This window comes from Camelina sativa, chromosome 17 (genome assembly GCF_030686135.1).
Source record: "Camelina sativa cultivar CO46 ecotype springtype chromosome 17, ASM3068613v1".
NCBI classification, from domain to species: Eukaryota; Viridiplantae; Streptophyta; class Magnoliopsida; order Brassicales; family Brassicaceae; genus Camelina; species Camelina sativa.
In genome coordinates, this window is record NC_141896.1 from 18,248,234 (window position 1) to 18,268,038 (window position 19,805).

At 33.1% G+C, this 19,805-nt stretch overlaps 3 protein-coding genes and 1 pseudogene across 3 annotated transcripts; 2 read left to right on the forward strand and 2 right to left on the reverse strand.

The window, feature by feature from the left end:
• Positions 1 to 5,836: 5,836 nt before the first annotated feature.
• LOC104757130 (non-specific lipid transfer protein GPI-anchored 1) lies at positions 5,837 to 7,663 on the forward strand. Its single transcript, XM_010479846.3, has 2 exons — positions 5,837 to 6,445; positions 7,272 to 7,663. The coding sequence occupies exons 1-2, from the start codon at positions 6,085 to 6,087 to the stop codon at positions 7,505 to 7,507; spliced, it is 597 nt and encodes a 198-aa protein (XP_010478148.1). The 5' UTR covers positions 5,837 to 6,084; the 3' UTR covers positions 7,508 to 7,663.
• A 228-nt stretch (positions 7,664 to 7,891) lies between these two features.
• On the reverse strand, positions 7,892 to 11,780 carry LOC104757129 (uncharacterized). The gene is made up of 8 exons (XM_010479845.3): positions 11,471 to 11,780; positions 11,164 to 11,228; positions 10,973 to 11,063; positions 10,471 to 10,532; positions 9,920 to 10,366; positions 9,238 to 9,720; positions 8,772 to 8,984; positions 7,892 to 8,342 (listed from the first exon to the last, which is right to left on the reverse strand). Exons 1-8 carry the CDS (start codon positions 11,514 to 11,516, stop codon positions 8,076 to 8,078), a joined length of 1,674 nt encoding a protein of 557 aa, XP_010478147.1. The 5' UTR covers positions 11,517 to 11,780; the 3' UTR covers positions 7,892 to 8,075.
• A 1,312-nt stretch (positions 11,781 to 13,092) lies between these two features.
• On the reverse strand, positions 13,093 to 14,460 carry LOC104759461 (putative F-box protein At1g64540 pseudogene; annotated as a pseudogene).
• A 3,729-nt stretch (positions 14,461 to 18,189) lies between these two features.
• Positions 18,190 to 19,514, forward strand: LOC104757131 (nuclear transport factor 2B). The gene is made up of 2 exons (XM_010479847.2): positions 18,190 to 18,699; positions 19,196 to 19,514. Exons 1-2 carry the CDS (start codon positions 18,394 to 18,396, stop codon positions 19,268 to 19,270), a joined length of 381 nt encoding a protein of 126 aa, XP_010478149.1. The 5' UTR covers positions 18,190 to 18,393; the 3' UTR covers positions 19,271 to 19,514.
• The last annotated feature ends 291 nt before the right edge of the window (positions 19,515 to 19,805 follow it).

The window sequence follows — 19,805 nt, forward strand, 5'->3', positions numbered from 1 at the left end:
GTGGTTTTCTCAACTGTAGATGAGATATTAACAAACAATAGAATCATGGAAAACAATCCAAGCAATTTGTCACAAGACTTATATTTGTACATAGTTTTACTTTAGTTCTATCAGTTTTACCGAGTTTTACTTAGTTTTACTTAATTCTTCCTTCTCTTACTAGTTTTACTTCCGTTTACCTAGTTTTAACTTGTTTTACTTCATTTACCTAGTTATATTTATGTTTTACTAGTTTTACTAGTTTCACCTAGTTTTATTAGTTTCACCTAGTTCCACTGCATTTGATATAGTAGATGAGATATTACAAACGATATTCTTACTAGTTTCACCTAGTTTTACAAAAGATAGAATCATGGAAAATAATCCGAGAAATTTCTCACAAGACTAATAGTTGTACCTTGTTTTATCTAGTTTTACTTCAGTTCTCTCTTCCCTTACTAGTTTTACTTCAGTTATACTAGTTTTACATAGTTTTACTTCCGTTCTACTAGATTTATGTAGTTTTCCTTCCGTTTTACTAATTTTACTGATTCCACCTAGTTTTATTACATTTAATTTAGTGCTATGAATTTTACTTAAATCCCATCTACAAGTAAAACTATCGTTTGTAATACCTTATCTACTATATCAAATGCAGTGGAACTAGATGAAACTATTAAAACTAGGTGGAATTAGTAAAATTAGTAAAACGGAAATATAACTAGGTAGAGGAAGTAAAACAAGGTAAAACTAGGTATACAGAAGTAAAACTAGTAAGAGAAGGTAGAATTAAGTAAAAACTAAGTAAAACTACGTAAAACTTGGTAAAACTGATAGAACTAAAGTAAAATTAGGTACTAATATTAGTCTCGTGACAATTTGCTTGGATTATTTTTCGTGATTCTATTGTTTATTAATATCTCATCTACAGTTGAGAAAACGACAGCAATGCTTTGTGATTTAAGTAAAATTCGTAGCACTAAATTAAATGTAATAAACTAGGTGGAATCAGTAAAACTAGTAAAACGGAAGGAAAATTACATAAATCTAGTAGAACGGAAGTAAAACTATGTAAAACTAGTAGAACTGAAGTAAAACTAGTAAGGAAAGATAGAACTGAAGTAAAACTAGATAAAACAAGGTACAACTATTAGTCTTGTGAGAAATTTCTTGGATTATTTTCCATGATTCTATCTTTTGTAAAACTAGGTGAAACTAGTAAAAATATCGTTTGTAATATCCCATCTACTATATCAAATGCAGTGGAACTAGGTAAAACTAATTAATAAAACTAGGTGTAATTAGTAAAACTAGTATAACAGAAATATAACTAGGTAGAGGAAGTAAAACAAGGTAAAACTAGGTAAACGGAAGTAAAACTATTAAGAGAAGGTAGAATTAAGTAAAACTAAGTAAAACTTGGTAAAACTGATAGAACTAAAGTAAAACTAGGTACAAATATTAGTCTCGTGACAAATTGCTTAGATTGTTTTCCATGATTCTATTGTTTGTGAATATCTTATCTACAGTTGAGAAAATGACAGCAATGCTTTGGAATTAAGTTGTTGTTTTGGGATTTAAGTAAAATTTGTGGCACTAAATTAAATGTAATAAAACTAGGTGGAATTAGTAAAACTAGTAAAATGGAAGTAAAATTAGGTAAAATTAGGTAAACTGAAGTAAAACTAGGTAAAACTGAAGTAAAACTAGTAAGGGAATGTGGAATTAGTAAAGCTAGTAGAACGGAAGTAAAACTAGGTAAAGCTAGTAGAACGAAAGTAAAACTAGGTAAAACTAGTATAACGAAAGTAAAACTAGTAAGAAAAGGTAGAACTGAAGTAAAACTAGATAAAATAAGGTACAACTATCAGTCTTGTGAGAAATTGCTTGGATTATTTTCCATGATTCTATCTTTTGTAAAACTAGGTGAAACTAGTAAAACTATCGTTTGTAATATCTCATCTACTAAATCAAATGCAGTGGAACTAGGTGAAACTAGTAAAACTAGGTGGAATTAGTAAAACTAGTATAACGGAAATATAACTAGGTAGAGGAAGTAAAACAAGGTAAAACTAGGTAAACGGAAGTAAAACTAGTAAGAGAAGATAAAACTAAGTACTATAACTCGGTAAAACTAAGAACACGCGCACAACTGCTACATTTAAGTTTTCTATTAACTTTATAAACGGCGTTTTGATTTGGCAAGTCAATAAAAAGTTTGTCATTATATTTGAAAGTCAACAAAAGTTGAGTATTTATTTGGGTAGATAAGAAATTCATATTTTTTTGGCAAATTCTATAATAGGTTTTTTTTGGTTCAATTCTCAAAACTTTAATGGGTAAAATTTAAGAGTCTATTGAAAAAGTTTACTGAGTAAAAGTTGATTAGAGTGAGAAGAAAATCTCAAGGTTCGAAAAGGAAAAGTCAAGGATATTGGATTACCATATAATACGAAATGCGTTAAGGTGGAATTTAGGAAAGAGTAAATAGTAAATATGTAGTAAACAATTTTATTTTTCTCATAAATTTTTGTTTTTGAACAAATAGGCAAATTAAACTTTCTAAATAAATTTTAAAATTTTATAGGGTATTTATAAGTTGGTTAATGTTTGAAACAACCCGACCTTTTTTTTTTCTTTTTATTAATTAAATACAATATATAATTAAGTATCCCATACTACTTAATTAAACAAACCAACCCACACACAGTAACCAACCAATAATAAACCAACATCCAATTACATGCACAGCGGAAACATATCAATAATACAAAACCAATACAATAACATTTCTATCCATTCTATCCAGCAACCTAACATATCTCTATCCAAGGTTCCATCCTAAACAATATAACAAAGACCAATAACATACAAACGAGACCCTAGTTCATCCTCCTCCTCATCGCCATGATTCCACGTCACATACCTGCACACCACAAACAACAATTGAGATGCGTAAGTATTATCATAAATACTTAGTGAGGCCGTCCTCCCATATACTGGGTTATACACACAAGCATATGAGACCCTCAAGTTTAAGCAAAACAAACAACACACAACAATACATCAAACCAGGAAATCAAGTCTCGACTGAGACCAGTGTCGACCGATGCCTCACGGTGTCGATCGATGCTACAAACAATGGTGTCGACCGATGCTAAACAGTGTCGACCGATGCTACAAACAATGGTGTCGACCGATGCTAAACAGTGTCGACCGATGCCACTCCAAATGGTGTCGACCGATGCTTCCTAGTGTCGATCGATGCCTCCTCTGCAGACACGATCTGCGCGAAACCGAACATCGAACTCTCCTTCCCAATCATCTCGAATCCGTCTCAAATTCACCCAATTACCTCAGAAAATCACTGGGAATCAAAAGCAACGAACCCAAGCAACAAAACAACACAAACAGCAAAGAAAACACACAAACAAGAGAGATCTCATGCTTAGATCAACCATGGTCAAGCACTCACCTCAAGAACAGGAAGATTGGATTGAGAAACGTGCAAAACAACACCTCCAGAAGCTCCCCCTTCGTTTCCAGCAACAGCTAACCCTCCTACAGCCTCAGATCTCTCCAAAAACTCCAAGAACAAACCCAGAAAGTCACAGAAACGTTTTCTTTCTTTTCTCTGTTTTTTTCTCACACAACGGCGACCAAAAAAGACTTTTCTGAAACCCTCAGTTCGTCTAAAACACTTAACAACACGATTAGGGTTTTAATTGAACTAAACCGAACCGATTCGGCAATTAATCAAACCGGCCGAATCCAGAAATTAGTGGTGTCGATCGATGCCACTAGGATGTCGATCGACACTCCTTTCAAAATCATAGAATCCGGTTCGCAGATGTTAAAATGTTTAAAAGATAATTTAGCTTTTATCGAAATTAGTAAAAACATATCATATGCCATATTTAAATAGGATCAGAAACTTTAGCACCGACAAGGTTTGTGGTTTTAATTTGCTATATTTAATTGTCGAAACACTATTTGTTGTTATATGCCTAAAGTTGTCATATTGAATTATTGATAATGTTTTACACAATTTTGGTTTCTTGAATGTGAAACCGTAGAGCCCATTACAAAATTTTGGCCCATAACCAAATAATCGTGACAAATTGTAACAACGGAATTTACCGAAATCATTAGAAAACATGTCTTTTCTTTCTGTTTTATTTTTTATTTTTATTTTTTTTTTGTCAAAAGATAACATGTCTATATATCAATAAAAAATTCTGGATAAATTAAAATTATTAGATATTGATTATTCTTAAATTATCAATTCAACTAACATGTTTATACTTTTAAGATATGTTTATTCCATTCAGCTGATATATATATATATATATTTTTTTTTTTTGTTTTTTGTAAAAATTCCTCAAATTCAACCAAGATTCCCTCAAGTCTTCCTTGGATTATAAAAGTTTTCTATATATATATATATATATATATATATATATCGCATAGCTATAATTGTAAATTACGAGTAGCGACTGTTAACTTCCAGAAGTCATTTCATGATTTACGAATTTAGCGTCCCAATAAGAGAGAGATTGATTGATAATATAATGGACCCAACAAAAGTCACATGCATAATAATGCATATAGTAGTAGTAATTGATACAGTGAAATGAAGAGGGAGTGAACATAGGCTACATATATATAGCCCATTCATTATTCTATGAATTATACTCCATAACTCAATTATATTTCTTGTGTAACCAATTCAGCAACGCAAGAACATGCACGAAGCAGCTGGGCAGGTTTCTGTCATTAAAACTTATGAATGAAAGCGACATAAATAGTAAGACTACGTTCTATTGCTCTTACCTAAATCACTAATTCCTAAACGCGTCGTAGCAATTGCTCTATAGTATGGAAGCATTTATCACTATTCAACAAATTTTTCTAAGTTGTGCTATCCCTTGCACTCATCTCGGCCACGTTGTTTTTTTTTTTGGTTCTTTTGCTAAAGAATACTTTAGCTTTATATGTTCATATTTGCATTCCCCTCTATGATTATAATTTAAACTTTAAATACAAATATATATATATATATATATATATTAACTACAAAAACTCTAAACTAGCTAGAAATGAACCTAACTTAAGGAGGAGGACCCGATGAAATGCAATAAGGAAAGATGCAATATAAATGGGGAGAAACATATGTCGATCGGCTCTACCTACTACGTTACTGAATTCTCCTTCTGCATTATCCCTTCTCATTAATTGCTCTATCAACTTATTTCTTTTGCATTTATCATCTATTTCTGCTCAATACAGAACTTTAAGCTCCTTTATAACTTGAGGTTTCCGTAGTATAATATTCAATTTATGTTATCATCGCTTTTTGTTGTTGTTGTTATTTGCATTGTTACTTGGATTTGATTAAATTTGGATGACTTATGGTTTAATTAGTTTTTTCTGGAACTCATCATCCGATAACTTTATTAATGACCCACAAATTAGCTAATTAGGCTATCAATCCATTAATTGTAAAATTAGCCATATGAAAAACAAAATGATTTATGCAAACTATTCTTTATTCATAGATAATTCTAAATGCAGTTTTACATAACCATGCATATACATGGTGACAATTTAATTGCAACATGTTGATCACAAAATTGCAAAAGTATGTGAAATGTATCTGTTTTTTACATTGTCCCACATGTTTCCTTTCAGAACGATCTTAAAATATTTTCAACAGATATTGACATATTGTGCATGTATTAAAATTTAATACTATTACTAACACGTTATTATAAGTATTAATTATTTATTTAAGTTACAGGCAAAATCACTGTGTGTAAAGAAACCTCTAAAATATGCAGCATTTTCATTTTCCATTGATAATAATTGATTCGTTATTCCACACTCTCGCGTCAATAATAATATCACACGCAAACTAAAGTAAGGTCAACATACTTATATCAGCGTCGTTGAAGTTAATAATATGTATAGGTGTCTAAGCTCCCAACTACACACCACAATGGCATTTAATACACACAACACACACCTCAAAGTCGGTTTGCTTTTAAATACATAGAGAGATAGAAACCCCAACAAGCAAAACAGTAAAGCACCAGAAAGTAAAAAATGATAATGAAAGGTCTTCATCTCAACCTCTTCCTAGTCACCATGACGGTCGTTGCTTCCATCTCCGCGGCTGCACCGGCGGCTCCAGCGGGTGGAGCTTTAGCTGACGAATGCAGCCAGGACTTTACGAAGGTGACTTTGTGCTTGGACTTTGCGACCGGGAAGGCAACGACTCCATCTAAGAAGTGTTGTGACGCTGTGGAAGATATCAAAGAAAGAGATCCAAAGTGTTTGTGTTACGTGATGCAGCAAGCGAAGACAGGAGGACAAGCCTTGAAGGATCTTGGTGTTCAAGAAGACAAACTCATTCAGCTTCCAACTTCTTGTCAGCTCCACAACGCTAGCATCGCCAACTGTCCAAGTACGTCTCCTCCTTTAATTCATTTTCTACTAGCTAGCTAGTTCATATCGTGTTTTCATATCTCAATCTGTTATTGCTATCTTTCATCCATTTAAATGCGGATCAAACCGGGACATGCAAATTAGCTTGCCTGATTTTGAAGCTATACTTAGAGAAATAGAGATTCTAAGGTCTGATGATTACAGAATGAAATAAAACAACCATGACCATGAGTGCGTGAGTTCATAAGTTTTAGTATTCCAAGGTGATTTGATTTTTTTTTTGTTAATGAGTTTTTCAAATTAGTAATTTACTTTGATTTGTCCTTACCTATAGAAAAATTTATTTTCGTAAGTTTATTACTCCATCTGTTTCATATTAAGTGTTATTTTAAGATTTTTCACACAGATTAAGAAAATCATTAAATTTTCTATTTTAACCCTTATTAATATATTATATATTTTTTCAATTGGTCAGTACATTAAATTGATAGGGATAAAATTTGAAAATTTACTAAACATCTACCTTGGAAATACAAAATGACACTTATTTTGTAACAAAATTTTCAGCCTAAAATGACACTTAATATGAACGAGAACCCATTAATAACAAACCAATAACCATATAATCCGCTCATACACTTTAATGCGACAGGTGCCTCGGGTTGCCACTATTACTTACTGTATAGAGAATCTCATTTAATTCGTAGCACATTTATAGATATAGCCTAACTTTCCCCACTTCTAATTTGAAGAAGTAAATAAAAAAGCTAGTAAGAAAAATTGAAGTCATGTTTAATATACATTGTTAAGTGAGTCTAATCTTAAAATGTTGGACAAATGAACAGAGCTCCTAGGGATTTCGCCGAGCTCGCCAGAAGCAGCCGCATTCGCAAACAATGCCACATCATCAACAGCACCAGTGGCGCCAGGGGGTAAATCTCCAGCAACTCCAGCCACGTCCACGGATAAGGGAGGATCATCTTCCACAAGGGATGGTCATGCCGTCTTGGCACTAGCCATCACTTTGATCACCGTCTCCTTCGTCTCGACCTTGCCTAGACATGTGACATTAGGGATGTAATAATGTTTTCTTTATAATGTGGTTGGTTGGTGCCTTTGTTTTTGCCACTTTGTTTCAAAATTTCAAAACTATCTTTCAAGTGTGTTATTTCTTTGTTCGGACATTTGTTGCCTTGAGTCAACTTCCCACTTAAATTTGATCTCTTTCCCCACGCAATTAAATTTGTCCAACGTTCAAACAGGAGCTATCATGTGCTAGCTAGTGTTACCTATTACGCCTAGGCCGCTCACTAGTTTTAACATTTTTCATTTTTTGGATAATAAAACTGAAATCGACTACAGAAGTTAGCTTGTTTTGTGATTATTCAACAAACTTGATCAGCTTAATCTATTATTACGTTTATTTATCAATTGCATTATTCATATAAGATACTAGTCAATCACATTTTTGGTGACAAAATCTAAACTTTCAGAAAGTTTAGCAAGACAAGCCAATTGTTAGAACCTTCAATTTATCTTACAACCTATGCTCCTTACGTCCGTGATCAAATGTACAAAATCAAGAGTATATTTAAACCATATTTAAACCTCAGACAATCCAAATCCTAAAAGAGAAGAGAGAGTTTCAACTATTTGGGTTTGTTTTGTAAGGCCAAAGCCTCTGCAAACCTCAAAGACATTTTCCTTACAAATTCGTCGTGGAGAGAATTTGTGGAATATGTTGGACCAGAGGTTGCAGAAAGCGCAAGCGATTCAAGAACAGCACGTTGCATGGCTTTTCTGTCTTGAATCGCTCTCTGTCGCTCTTCGTAGAAGCTAAAGTCATCGAGGATCGAAGAATGCATCTCACAGCTCTTGAAAATGTTTAACATCTCTATACCTTGTTCCACTCCCACCTAACAGGTACAAAAAACAAATACTACTTCACATCTTATCATTTGAATGTCTGGCCAAATGTACTGACAGTAACTTAAAAGTTGAAAACTATGTTCATGATAAGACCTTAAGTTTGATTCCTCGAAAAATACACAAATTTTACTACCTTAGATATTTAACAACAGCGTCTTAGATTTTAAAGAAGACATGTTCCATTCTGGATGGATCCACATAGAGTGGAGATATAACTGCTCTCCTATATGAGTATATGATATGGTACAAGTTTCAAAAGAAGCATCAATCTTAATGTGCAGTAACAGCAAAGTTTCATTATGAATTCACTTTGGGAATGAAAATACGATTCACAATTGTCAAATCAGTTTGCATAATTACACCATTAAACGGAGCCATAAGAAAAGAATGCAGTAGGCGAGAGGAATTTAGTTTACCTCTTGGGTGTCTCTACTGTTAGTGACTGGCTTATTGTCATTGTTTTCAATTATGATGTGGCGAAAGAGACTGTTGGGAACATCTTTGACGATAAGCCATCTGACTGGGAAGTGTCCTGACCATCTATCCTGTTGCCAGTACTCCACACTTGTGTTGAAGTCAACCGGTCCAACCATCTCAGCCACTCCACAAAACTGTGCACTGGCATTCACCTGAAATTAAGTTTTTATCCCCTTCTTCTATTAGGAGTTTCAGATCAAAACCAAAGTGACAAAAATAGAACATTAACAGTAACATCTCAGTGGTTTGAAGTATAGATACACAGATATAGCATGAGATGTCACAATGCAATGTCAGTGTTGAATAAACAAGCAAGTGTAAATATCTCCCAAGAAAATTCTCTGTCTCAACATTCACAGCTTCCAACAAGTTTTGACTTGTAATGAAGAAAAATAAGCGATTTACCGAAAACAAAAGAAAGACTGGGCATGGCACATCTTTTGTCTTTGCTTCACGATAGGCAGCATCCAACTTTTTGTTTCCATTTTTGGTGCTTGCCCAAACAGAATACTTTATGCTCTTGTGGACATTATCCTCACTATATGACTTAATAACAAAGAACTTTGCGTCCCTGAACTGGGAGAGCAGATCTTGTTGACAAAAACTTTCAACTCGACCATAAGTGGTATCACTTTTACCATTTAGCCTGGATGCCCTCAGACCTCTGTTTCTCTCGGTAGGCATATCAAGCATGGCAGGGAAGTGGGAGTCACTGTAGCTTCCACTTCTTGCTTCATAAAGAGATGGCAAGTTATAATCAAACTCCCAAGTTGGGCTAGAAGAAGAAGCAGAGAAAGGGCTTCTTTTGCATTGAGTATAAGTTTGCTCTCTGTAACTTAAGCTTGCAGCAGATTCAAAAGCATCATGCATAACTCCATGCGGTGGACCCTGCGTACATTTCATCAATTAGATCTATTGCTAGGATTTTTCCGTTAAAAGAGGTCAGACATATGCCAAGAATCAGGAAAATGGGAACAACAAAAGCTTTAAAGGTCTATAGGTTCCAAGAAGCTTAATTACTAGAGCTGTGAAAAGAATGCAAGGAAAAATCCCTTGAGTTGTAGAGGTCGTGATTAGAGTAACTAACCATATCGAAATCATTTGCAGATAAGTCCACTGAACCATGGTGCTTCATACATGTTCTGGTAGATGCCATTGGAAGAAACATATTTTCTCCACTGAAGGGGTTGAGATCGAGACCCCTAGGTTCTCCAAATCTATTGTTTCTTAAGCCGAAATTTCCCCTAGAGCGCATCATATAATCAGTCTCACTACTGTTACTTTCATTCGCATGCCTATCAAAATGTCTAGAATTCGCCTTAAACATGTGAAACTCCGGAGAACTACGAATATGTTCTGGGACTGGATACTGGTGATTTGATGAGTCAAAAGGAATGAAATGTCTTGAATCATCAGAGTAGAGGTCACCATAACGCTGCAGTGATGATTGATTTCTTCTGGTAGCAGAATGAGAAGACCTCTGAAAATCTGATGGTACACCATTACCATGGTAAAACATTTCATTTACCATTCCCTATAACAATTGAATAAGAAACAGGAGGTAAATGAACACATCAACAACATCAGAAATCAGAAATCAAGTAGAATGGAAAAGCATAGATTAAGTGATTTACGCACAGGAGAAACATTTTCAAAGCTTGGAACATCAGTATGTAAATGGTACGACCTTGGATTATCAGCTGCATTTTCATAGAAATGACGGCATTAATGAGCAACAAAGATATCTCAAAAATAGTACTACAATAACAGCTAAGATGCAATAAAATCCACAATTCTTGGTCACATGGGGAAGGAAGCAGAAATAAACAAGTGGTGAAGAGTTTTCATGGGCATGTGACAATGTTTTCCCCTATTGCACATAGAAGAATCGTATAACAAAACAAAGATAACGAAATGGAATAGCCAGCATAAGTAGGTGGACTTCTGTATAAAAAAGATTAAGCAGCTCTCTGGTGAAACAATATGGTTGAAGAACATGATAAACATATGTAAAAACCAAAATCACGTTGCACCAAAACGAAGTTTCACAACCAGAAGGAACATAAGTAGTAACGACTAAACTACAGCTAAAATATTAGAGAGCTGATAAAAAAAAAAGAGTATCAGACAGGTCCCTAACCTCCAATGTGAAAAGAGTCAGTGTCAAACCCAAAGGAACTTGCACTTGCAGAAAAAGCATTACCACAGAAAGGGCGAGTGCTAATCGTATCCTGTAAAATCATAAACACAATATCAATTTGGTGCTACCAGCTTACATTATTACAATTTACAAGACAAAAAACAAAGCGAAAGCCATTTAATCAGAGTCACCTGATCTTGGAATACACTCTGGTCAGTGTTTAACCTCTCCAACATGTTTAAGCCCTTACCTGAACCTAAAACAAAGATTGAAAACAGAGCAGATAGACACAAGCAGCACCATCAAGCAAAAGCTATGCATCAAAAGCCAAAAGCCTAGTAAGTGAGAGAATCTCCCAAAAAGGGCAAAGACTTTACGAAATTTCATCAACAAAAGTCGTGATTTCTTCATTTAGAGTAACGAAGCGATAAAACCCACGAGGATAAAACCAAAAAGTTACAACATTTATGCTAAAAGGAGAGAATCAAAGAGGCTTACGAGCAGGAGGGAACCAGTCGGTGCTTGGGTAAGAAGCGGACATCATAGAAGAATCAGCCAATCGGAGCCAAAGAGACGAACTAGAGATAGAGTAAACGAGAGAGAGGGAGAGAGAGAGAAGAATCTGTAGCTACGGAATTGGAAGGTGTCGATTTTTTGAGGATTTGTGTGTTGTGGTGAGACGACGCATGGAAATTCGTAATAAATCATTTTTAATTAATTAATTAAATTTAATTGTGTGATTCATTTCTTTAATTTGATTGGTTTACTACTACAGTGTGTACTTAAGCGCAGCCGATACGAGACGAATGCGGATGCATGTTGTGAGAGATACATTTATTTATAGCTTAGCCTTTACCCTTTAGGTAGTCTAGGTCCAAGCCAAATGTGTGTTACGAAATGTTTAATTTAGTGATATCCGGAAATTTCTTATAAGAAGAATAAAGGAATGGGTTACCTAACCTGATTAAGATCCAAGTTAAAGATAGAGAACAAATTCCTTGGAAGGAGCCATCCTAGTTCATTTCTGACAGGTTTAATCGACTGTTTTTTTTTTTTTTTCAAAACAAAACTATATATATATGTGCTTTTTATATGCCAACAAACCTTTATAATCTTATTATACAACAAAAAAAAAAAATAGACAAAATTTTTCTTTATTTCTTTTGAAAAAACAAATTAAGTTAAGTATTATTTTTTGTCCTGATAGTATTGATTAAACTTTGAAGTATACATTGTAAACACAATTTAAGCCAATGCAAAATAAAGATATCTCCGAAGTTTAAAGTCCAAATGAGAGAAACTAAGCTGGCGAACAAAAAAAACATCAAAACGAATCCAAGTGAAGAAAATTACTAAGTAGATAATTTAAACATGATAAAGAGCCGAACTCTTAAACTAAAAACATAGGTAACAAGGCTTAATCTTTACATAACACACTACACTTAAGAAGCAAGAAGAACTTTTTTCTCATGAACCAGTGCGCATGAGATATGATATACTAAGGATTCATACCTGCGGTTTAGTTAAGTAATAAACCATTAATTTTTTTTCTTCCAAATTTATAATACATGTGAGATTACTTTATGGACTATTATTTTTTTTTTGGTATAAACGATTATTAATTCAAACAATAAGATTCTAATTTTTTCATTATAATATCAAATCTCTTTTTGAAATGAGAATATATTATTTTATGGTAAATTTTTTATTTTCGAATCAAATAGTCAGTATATATATATATATGTGTTTTTTAATTTACATCTGAATATATTTATATCCGTTATCAAGGTAATATTTTAAATTATCAATAGATTAATCGTTCTTTACATATATATTTCCATCTCACATAGTTAAAAATGAAAATTTTAAATTTAATGTGATTTATTAATAAATAATTTGATAGATTCTCAACAATAAATTTGATCCTAGCATGTTTTAAAGATTTGAAGTAATTTGTATTCAATATGTAGCTGTAAAACATAAAACTAATTATAATATACAAGAAAAATTTATTAGTAACCTTTTTTGGTTATATCTAAAATTTACATATCTAAAATCACATCAAATTTAAATATCTAAACTTATAAAATAAAAAACAAGTTGTTTGTTTTTGGTAAATCTTAGCTGCATTAGAATAGTTATTTTTTAGAATAAGACATAATAATCTTAGGTACTCTAGTTCATACATTGTACATAATAATAATCTTAGGTCATCTCCACTCCTGCAACCCTCCTAAGTTACTCTTCTATTAATTAATCATATAATTAATACTAAATTAATTAAAACAACTCTAAGAGAACCTAAGCAAAATCATCCCTCCACTAGATAACCCAAAGAAGGTTGTTCAATCATTTAAATAATAATTTTTTAATTTGTGTTTATTAATTATCAAACTTTAATAATCTAAAATGACAAAACAATTATTAAATTTTTTATATTACATAAAATAGAAAACAATAAAATTTAACAAACTTTGGAATGTAATCGCAGCAGAAAAAAAACTCATGCGCTTAGAAATTATAATCATCACAAGGGGTAGCTAGAAACCAAGAAAGGACAATGAAATGGTAGCAAAACTAACCTCAAGAGCATCGTGAGACAGGTGAAGGGTCTCAACATTACGTATCCCCGCAACTAGATTTGTAACATTACCAAAAACATCCTCTGGACGGTAAACATCAAAATATTGATAAATATAATCACTATCATAAGAGACATAAGGCTCCCACAATCGAAGATCTAGTCTAGCTTCAACGAGGGAAGGCATATCATCAACAAGAGTATAGCCTTGGGAGACAAAAGCAGAGTAGTCAAGAAACTTAAGACTCGGTATGTTGAACCAAACTTCTTCATCATAAGCCCATGAGAAACGAGGAAGATGGAAATAAACCGTGACTCTCTTGACGGATTTACTAAACACGGACCCCTACCAAGTTGGGGGGTCACCACAACACTCACGTATAACTATTTCCTCGAGCGCAGGGGAGCCAGAGATGAACCACTTGTAAAGTTCTTGATTAACCACAAGTGCACCGAGAGAAAGTGTCTTGAGCGCCGGGAAGAACACTGTGCCTTTAGGGGGAACATGCCCTGCAAGATCAGTTCGTTTGGAAAGTGTGAGTTTAACCAACGTGTTGTTACTCGAGAAGATCCTGATCCCTAAATGCAGATATCGGGATTGCAAGTGTAGTTCCAAGCATCCGCGTTCGAGGGCAGTGACAATCAAACGGTTAGAGCGAGGTATTTCATAGCGGCCACTCAGAGAGAGTCTCTTGATGGGACAAGTGCTCAAGTGAGCCACCGTTTTCTCCAAGAAATTAGAGAAGCCACTAGTTGTTGAGTCTTCCAAATCAAAGTTGTCTACAAGCAACAACAGATTCCTCCATCTCTTGGACACAACAGATGTGGAAACAACAAGTTTTGTGGGAAGTAAAAACAGGATCTTGCCAAGAACCTCATCTGGCAGATTGCTGATGAAATCCATTGGAGAGATAGGCTTGAATCGAATTTTAACTGCAAATTTGGATCAAAGTTTTTTTAATACATCAAAAAAGTCTCTAATACATAGCCAAAGTTCACAAACCCTATTCACAAACGCCTCCTCAGTAACCATTCTCACAAACAATCAAATTAAACCTAACATTTAAAGGCCACAGGAGATGAAACAACAACATGCAATAATCAGAGGTGAAAAGACTGACCTCCGCTCTCGTTGGTCGTGATAAACAAATTGTTAGATCGAGTTAACCCTAAACCCTCCGCCGTCGTTCGTCGTCAGAGCCGAAGCACCTTCATAAACCAACAAGCTTCCAGTTTTGGCCGGAAAAATCAAAGGATTCGAGGTGAATCGATTGATTTTTCTGGCTAAAGGATGAATTCCTCTCGCCTTTGGAATCGAGAGAGAAGAGAGAGAACATCGGGGAAGAAAGAAGAAAAAATGGGGGGAAAAAAATATTCACTTTTATATTTATATCTTCGACGAATGAGAATGTGCCACGTATCGTTTCTCATGGGTTGCTCATATTGCTTCCAGAGAAACGATTCTCTTGTCAATGGACCGATAAATGGATTTTTTTTATTTGTTTTTGGGCCCCATAAAACTGAGCAACTCTGAGAAAACTCACCAATAGAGATGCCCTTAGGTACTATGTTGGAAAAAAGTATATAAGTCTATATAATAATCCGTTGTAACGTCTCCGAACCGTCCTATGACCACGAAGGCCATCGGACAGCCACGGGACGCCACTTGCAGAATTGCACCGGGGTGATCCGGTCGAGGGACGGAAGCTGTAGACTTCCCGGCCGGTCCTCCCTGGCACAACTCCACCGCAACCGAGGTTACTTAGGCTTTGCAACCTTCGTGGCCTGGTGCGTTGTGTTAGCCCGGACAAGGCCGAGTATCATTTGCAACTTGCCATGCTTTCCTGAAAACCGAATATATTACTTTAACAAAATATTTCATTGTAAATAAATCATTAAAGCAATATATAAAGATAGTCGGAAAGATATCCTATACTCGTTTAAGAAAATATAGGGTTTTACAAGAAACACAAGATAAACCCTATCCGGTACCCTAACGTTTGCTCCAGCTCTAAACTCACTTAGGCCTCCCTGCAAGACCAAAAATAATATCATGAGTAATCTAACAGAATAACTGCGATCAACAATTGTGTTTTTTCAATCGTACATTTTGGATATTTTCTGAAAAGTCATGATGGATCGTTAAAACGGTTATTTATGAAAAGTTACAACTGTTCACTGTAAAATTGTGTTGATTGGAACATTCATATCTTTTAAAATCTATATATATTTGTCTACTTGAACTGTTTTCATTTTTTTTTTTTGCCATGACACAAAACAACTAAAATTTCAATCTCAACGGGTTATACATTTTTCTAAATTATTTTATAGCATTTATTCTTTTAATAATCAAGAAATTCCTCTAATTCTTTATTTAACAAAAGATTTTTGGAATGATGAATCTATCTCGAACAAATGCCACCAAAGGTTGTGTTTTTTCAATCGTACCTTTTGGATAATCTTTCAAAAAATCTGTAGAAAATTTATGATTGTTCATTGTAACAGTGTTTTTGTAAAGTTGCAACTGTTCATTGTAGACTTGTGTCTATTCGAATATTCGTATCTTTTGAAATCTATATATTTGTCTCTTTGAACTGTTTTTTTTTTTTTTTTTTTGCCATGACATAAAATAATATAAATTTCTATCTCAACGGGTTTTACAGTTTTCTAAATTATTCTCTAGCATTCATTCTTTTAAAAGTAAGAAATTCCTTCAATTCTTGATTTAACAAAAGATTTTTGGAATGATGAATCTAATTTACAACTTTTAGTTAATTTATATATAAAAAATTAATGAAAGTACCTATATATAATAGCAATCCGAATAAATGCCACCAAAAGTTGTATTTTTTCAATGGTACTTTTTGGATAATTTTCCAAAAAAATCTATAGAAAATTTAAACTGTGTGTTTTACACAAAGTTGCTATTGTTCATTGTAACAATTTTTTTGTAAAGTTGCAATTGTTCATTGTAGAGCTGTGTCTATTCGAATATTCGTATCTTTTGAAATTTATATATATTTATATGTTTGAACTGTTTTCATTTTTTTTGTCATGACACCAAATAATATAAAATTTCAATCTTAACGGTTTTTACAGCTCTCTAAATTATTCTCTAGCATTCACTCTTTAAAAAGTAAAGAGATTCCTCCAATTCTTGATTAAACAAAAGATTTTTGAAATGATAAATCTAATTTACAACTTTTAGTTAATTTTATACCTATAGTCTTTTTCCAAGAGTTAGATGGATTATATAATGAGCTTTTGGATTTGACTTTTGAATATGGTAATAAAGATGCCTTTTATTTAAAAACAGTTTATATGAGTTTGTAGGTATAATCAAGTGCAGACATAACAGTTGCGATTTTTCATAGTACATTTTCATAAAATATTTTTATTTGTTTTTCTTAAAATACAAACGTTTTTATATGTTTATTGTAGAGTTGTGTCTTTTCACTATATTTTATTTATATTTTTTCATCACAACTTTTCATTTTAATAGGTGTGTCTATTTAAATAGTTATACTTTTTGAACTCTCTTTATATTTGTCTCTTCATCACTAACTAACAAGTTTGTTGAAACAAATTTTCCATTTTATGTTGAGTCTAAATAATTGAATATATTCAATAATCTGACTAAAATTTTAGAAGTGATTATAGCAATAGAGAAATTTTATACAACTTAATATTAAATTTACAGTTGTGTCTATTTATCTTAACTTTTCGTTAAAAAAATATTTTAATATTTAAAAATAATAATAACAATCTGAATAAATGAGAACAACAATTGCGACTTTTTGTAAAAAAATTTGTTTTATTTGTTCTTTTTTGAAAACTCAAACAGTTGTATTTGTTCATTGTATAGCTGTGTTTTTTTACTATATTTTATTCATATATTTTCATCACAATTTTTTGTTCTAATAGGTGTGTCTATTTAAATAGTCATATCTTTTGAACTCTCTATATATTTGTCTCTTCATCAACAACTAACAAATCATTGTTGTTGAAACAAATTTTTCATTTTATGTTAAATCTCAATAATTTGAATATTAATATGTAATATTGAATGTTATTTTGTCATATAACTAAAATTTTAGAAATGATTATAGTATATAGAAATTTAATAAAACTTAATATAGAATGTACAGTTGCGTCTATTTATCGTAACTTTTTGTTTAAAACTATTTTAATATTTAAATTTTATTTATTTTGTTCTTAAGAGTTGTGTATTTTAATTTTAATTTCCGTTGATACTGTTTCACTCATTATTAAATATAGTTTTAATTATAGGTTATTTAATAGAAAATTACATTACTCATTATAATCATTAGTTCAATATTCTCAGTAAGAATCACTTTTTCATAATGATTTTTTTTTTAATTGTAGCTCTTTATCATAATTCTTCATAAAAAATTCTTATATTTATAAAACTTTAAATAATATGTTTTGCAAAGTTGCGTCTATTCTACATAATATTTTTTGTTATAAGTTTTCATTTTGATTATTGTGTTTTTAGTAACAGTTTATGTATTCAAACTATTATATTATATTTAAATAATTTTATAATGTATAATTTTAAATATTAAATTATTTGTTTTTTTTAAATACTTCTCGTGACATCGCGGGGGTTTGATTCTTAGTGATTATAAAATAAGAGTAAAAAAATAATAAAATGACAAGGAAAAAAGAAACAAAAAAAAAAAAAAGGAAAAAATAAAAGCAGCGTCGTAGCGACGCAAAGATTTTTCACATGAGAAAGAGAGAATAAATCAAAGATAGAAAAACCAAAAACCCTTATTGCGACTCCCAAATCAATTAGCTCTCTCCAAATCTAACAAAAATGTCTCAGATGGATCCCGATGCAGTGTCCAAGGCCTTCGTCGAGCATTACTACTCCACCTTCGATACTAACCGCGTCGGTCTCGCTGGTCTTTACCAGGAAGCTTCTATGCTCACCTTCGAAGGTCAAAAGATCCAAGGAGTTCAGAGCATCGTCGCTAAGCTCACCTCTCTCCCTTTCAACCAATGCAAGCACCACATCTCCACCGTTGATTGCCAGCCTTCTGGTCCCGCTTCCGGTATGCTCGTTTTCGTCTCCGGTAACCTCCAGCTCGCCGGCGAGGAACACACCCTCAAGTTCAGCCAGGTTCGTCTCTCTTTCTCTCTCTCCCGATTGATCTATATCTGATTAGATCGTTAGGGTTTAGAAATTGGCTGATAGATCTGTAAATCTGGCTATTCCCAAGTTTGAATTTTTCCTGTGACTAGATAGATCCTTCCAATGATGTTTTGCTCCTTGTCATGTGATTCGTTTGAGCTCCTATGATCTTGTGCATATTTAGCTTAGCTCTGAATTTTGTAGATTAGATTGAAGAGGGAGATTGCTCCCTGTAACATTGTTTTGCCAATCTTGTGTGTTTCCTGGTTTGTGTTCGTGTGGTGAGAGTATATGAAGCTTAGTTCTTGTTTCAGTCATTGTTACGTTTCTTGAACGCTTCTAGAGTTTTCTTTAGGTAGCAAGCTGTTTCAGTGTTATGTATTGTTTGGTATCGTTGATCTTTGCTTTATTTGTTTGGTATTCTTGATTTTGATCCAACACATGTGACATGTATGAACTGTTTTTTCATTGTGTGTGCTTTCAGATGTTTCATTTGATGCCGACGCCACAAGGAAGCTTTTACGTGTTCAACGATATATTCAGGTTGAACTACGCCTGAACCATCAAGTCAGATTGTTTTTTAGCATACATGATTGTTTGTTGCAATTCCTATAATACTATATGAGCAATCCTTCTATCATTTCCTGTCTTGTCCTTTTTCTTTTTATTCCTAGATGATTTACGCTTGAGAAGAGAAAAAAAAACTGTCTCTCTCTTGTATTTGGTTTGGATGGTTTGTTCACTTGTGTCATTACAATCTAATGACTTTGATTAAGACTCAATTCGAATGGTTTCCAATGTCATTTTGGCTCTTTTTTCTTTGTGGGAATAAGCTTTTAATCCGAATATATTTCGTCCAAGCTTGACTTTTGAAAGAGATTTGTCTTCTTTAATGTGTCTAAAAGTTAACTCTATTCATCGCAACAAGACTTGCTAGGAGGTTCAATGAACCCTCTCTGTGTAAAGAATTCCACAAGTTCCATCAAATTTGATTAAGTGTGGGGTTGGTTATATTTGAGTATTGTCGGAGTTGTGTGTGGGGTTGCAGTTGGAGATTGCTTCAAGTTTCCACAATACGTTTACATGATAAGCTT